General features: G+C 38.4%; 1 protein-coding gene across 1 annotated transcript; it reads right to left on the bottom strand.

The window, feature by feature from the left end:
• Positions 1-1,672: 1,672 nt before the first annotated feature.
• Positions 1,673-2,605, bottom strand: LOC123655995. Its single transcript, XM_045591718.1, has one exon. The coding sequence runs from the start codon at positions 2,603-2,605 to the stop codon at positions 1,673-1,675; it is 933 nt and encodes a 310-aa protein (XP_045447674.1).
• Positions 2,606-3,803: the final 1,198 nt, after the last annotated feature.

Genomic DNA, 3,803 nt, shown 5'->3' with positions numbered 1-3,803 from the left:
TATCACCTGGAACGTTCATAAAATGTTTATTTAACTTCTCCGCATCACGCAAATTTATAGGAAGGGGCACATCAGTATTTTTAAAGTTTACATTTTCTTTAATGTGTTTCCACATGGTTCTAGGATTTTGTATGTTGGAGCAAATATATTTTTTTAGATAGGCTTCTTTTTCGGCGTTGATGGCCTGCGCTACGAGATTCTTAAGTTCCTTGTAGTAGTTTAGCTTGGACGGACCCTTAGATGAACGAGCCTCCCGATGGGCCTTATCGCGATGTTTCATCATTATACGAATATTATAAGTTATCCAAGGGTAGCTCTTTTCCTTAATGGTAACCTTTTTTTTGGGGACAAGACAGTCAAAAACTCTAAGCAAATTAGAGGAGATATATTTGGCTGTTTCATTAATATTCACCCCATCATTCATAGCACTCCAATTGACTGATTCCATGTAATTATCAAAAAGTGATAAATCTATGTCTTTAATAGGCCTATAACACAAAGTTTTCGGGCGCTTTTTCATCTTGGGCATATCCAGCTCACACACGACTAACGCATGGTCACTGAGTGAAGGCAAATGATCAACCCATACTCGTGTCACGCTTGCATCAGTGCAAACGAGATCGAGCAAGGTGTTTACGTGAGCGGAGAAATGTGTGGGCTCAGTGACGAACTGCTGAAGGCCGAAGCTGGACAAGAGATCATTGAGTAATAACGTGTTACCCTCTCTAGCGTTCAGTACGTTAATATTGAAGTCGCCGAGAAGGATGATATGATCATGCCATGAAAACGAACTGATTGACTCACTCAGTGCGTTAACGAATGTCTGCGCACATAGCCAGGGTGGACGATAAGCGGTGCCAACAGCAACCTTTTTACAATTTATTCTTACCTGAAGCCACATTTGCTCAACAGTGTCTGTGATTGGATGCCTCAGGATGCGGACGGGCAGTTCACACTTACAGTAGAAACCAACACCGCCACCTCGACCACGTATACTAGAAGGTCGAGGAACGTGTCGAAGGTGGTATCCAGCTATCTTTGGGGCAATGGCGTCCTCACCCTCTTTAAGCCATGTTTCGTTCAATGCACAAATATCGATTTCGTGTTTCTGCAACGCAACCACAAGTTCCTCATGACCTGTACCCAAGGAGCGAGGGTTATTTAAACCAAAACGAATATATCTATCTGAAGCCATTAATAACAACCATTATTAAAAATAAACTAGCAACATAATACACAGTAAACCTCTTTATATAAGATACCACATATAAAACATAGAATAATATATATTTATAATAAGATAAAATAATATCAACAATCACAATATACCATATCAACATATAAAGTAAAGGGTAATTAAAATAATGCTTAGCAATATATGAACCAGAAGTACCCCCATCATAAAAAAATATATCATCCAAATAGTTGTGTTTGCATACTATTACAGTAGAATAATACTTTATGATTACAACGAAAGCCATAAAGTATATCACACTATTTTTGCGAGACGTGGCGACATAGGCAATAATCACCGCCAATATGGAATATGAACGTTTAACCGTAGCTATTTCCAGGTAACTAGTTCTTAAAACATAAAAATCAGTACACGAAACAACAACAATATTATTATTGCATACAATATGTAGAAGGGATAAAATATTATACAAACAAACTATACACAAAAAACCTTTTCAATGTCATTGGTAGATCCAATACGATGTCTAATATTATTTAAACCAGCATCTCGGCGCGCGAATATGCGCCCATTTCGCGTCCACACGTACCGCCAACCCGCTTCCTTAGCTTTCGCGCGAGCAGCGTAAAATAATTGACGGTTAGTGCGAGTGAGACGCTCGTTGACGTAAAATCGTCGTGGCTGTGCATCAATGTTAAAGCCGGCCGAGTCCGCCCCCCGTCTCACGCGCGCCGCGCGTAGTATCTCGTCGCGGACAGTACGTCGGGCCAGGCGCACACAGATGGCTCGGGTTCGAGGCCGAGTCGATGTAGCTGAAGTTCGGCGGGGACCGGCGCGCTGCACACTCACTATATCGCGTTCATCGATGTTTACCCCTATTTTATTACCAACCAGGTTGACTACATGCGTAAGATTTTCGCCGTCGAGCTCCGTTATACCGGTGATCTCTATGTCATTGAGCAACAGCTCCTGATCTCGCTCATTAATATCCGCTCTAAGCTGGGCTATGGTGTTTTCATTAGTGTCTAGGATCTCTTTTTCCCTTTCTAACTTAGACAAACGTTCATCAAATGCGTCTATGCGGCTGTTAAACTCAACCAAACTTGATCTAATGGAGCCAATTTCCTGCCTAAACGAACACATCTCCTTTGTGCAAGCCGATAGCTCAGTGCGTAGGAGTTCAATTGCTTTTGTCATAGCTTCGATACTACTAACACTATTATCATCTAAAAAAGCATCTGCACACCCGTCGTTGCTTTTACAGCCTTTGCATAACCATTTAGGTGCAGCTGTATTGCCAGGGCTCGAGTTCGATAAACACCCACGATGGAAAGTAAGGGAGCATTTCTTGCACTTAGCGCCATCTGCTGAGGATGTGAATTTACCACAGCTGTTACATTTATTGGCCATAATGAACTTATTTATCTTCTAAGTGTTAAGTCAAACTATGGGGACTAGATGTCGCTAGTTTATACCAGTTTTAATAATTAAATTAAACAATTAACTATTTAATGAGAATATTACATATTTTTCTTATCATCGTAGCATTATATGCTTTAATTTATTGATACTATAATTTTAAATTTTATGATCAAAGATTCCTACACATATTTTTAGTTGAAAAGCAACATTATATTAACACGTAGACAATATTTCTATACTGTAATGTCCTTAAAATTTACTAGAACATTCATCAATGGAGCTTAATTCATAAAATGATCTAAAATTAAACCAACTAAGCCCAGACAAAACACATCAACTTAAATTATTAAAAGCACACAAAGATCAAAATAAATTAAATAATATTAAACTCACTTAAGTCCAACCAAATTAAATTAATACAAATAAGACCAAAACAAGTTGTCAAAATAAATTAAATGACATCAAGTTACATTATATTAAATCACATCAAGACAATTTAAATGTAAAATTAGCCATACAAAATCCAATAAAACATTAAATGAATCAAAATTGAGTCAGTTGATAATTAAATTTAAAATTTCATAAATTGAAACACCATTCATTCATTCATTCATTTCAGCCTATCGCAGAGCACAACTGGACATAAGCCTCTAACTAAAATAAGTTAACGCATTTTTTTATCTATATTTTTTATTTTTATTATTGAAAGTAATTATCCATAGAATCGATGCATTTTTGCCAACGTAGTGGTAACTTATTGATGCCTTTCTTAAAAAAAGCCAAATCCCGCCAAAAAGTTAGCCAAATTCTGGAAAAAGTGGAAGTCTGTAGGGGCAAGATCTGGTGTGTAACTTAGAGACTGTCTGCTGCAGTATGAGGTCGCGCGTTGTCGTGCAGGAGCAGCGGAGCCGAGCCATTGACAAAGCTGTTTGGAGACATGCGAGATTCCCCATTATTGTTTAGTTCTTCACAGTACACATCTGCAGTAATGCTGCCGTTCGGTAAGAAGCTGTGATGAATCACACCGGCTTTAGACCACCACACAGTTACCATTACTTTCTTAGGGGTTTTTCGTTTAAGGCATTGTTTAGGTTAGGTTAGGTTAGGTTACCAGGATCTAACCAACTAGCTGAGCACCTGCGATTATTCGAAAATAAATCCATTTTTCGTCACAAGTAACAATTCG

This window comes from Melitaea cinxia, chromosome 8, assembly GCF_905220565.1.
Source record: "Melitaea cinxia chromosome 8, ilMelCinx1.1, whole genome shotgun sequence".
NCBI lineage: Eukaryota > Metazoa > Arthropoda > Insecta > Lepidoptera > Nymphalidae > Melitaea > Melitaea cinxia.
Note: the sequence above shows the minus strand (reverse complement) of the source record. Positions and strands in the feature narration are given on the sequence as shown.

Bases quoted from the DNA above. Each gene is read 5' to 3' on its own strand.
- LOC123655995 (XM_045591718.1), bottom strand. From the start codon at position 2,605: ATGGCCAATAAATGTAACAGCTGTGGTAAATTCACATCCTCAGCAGAT.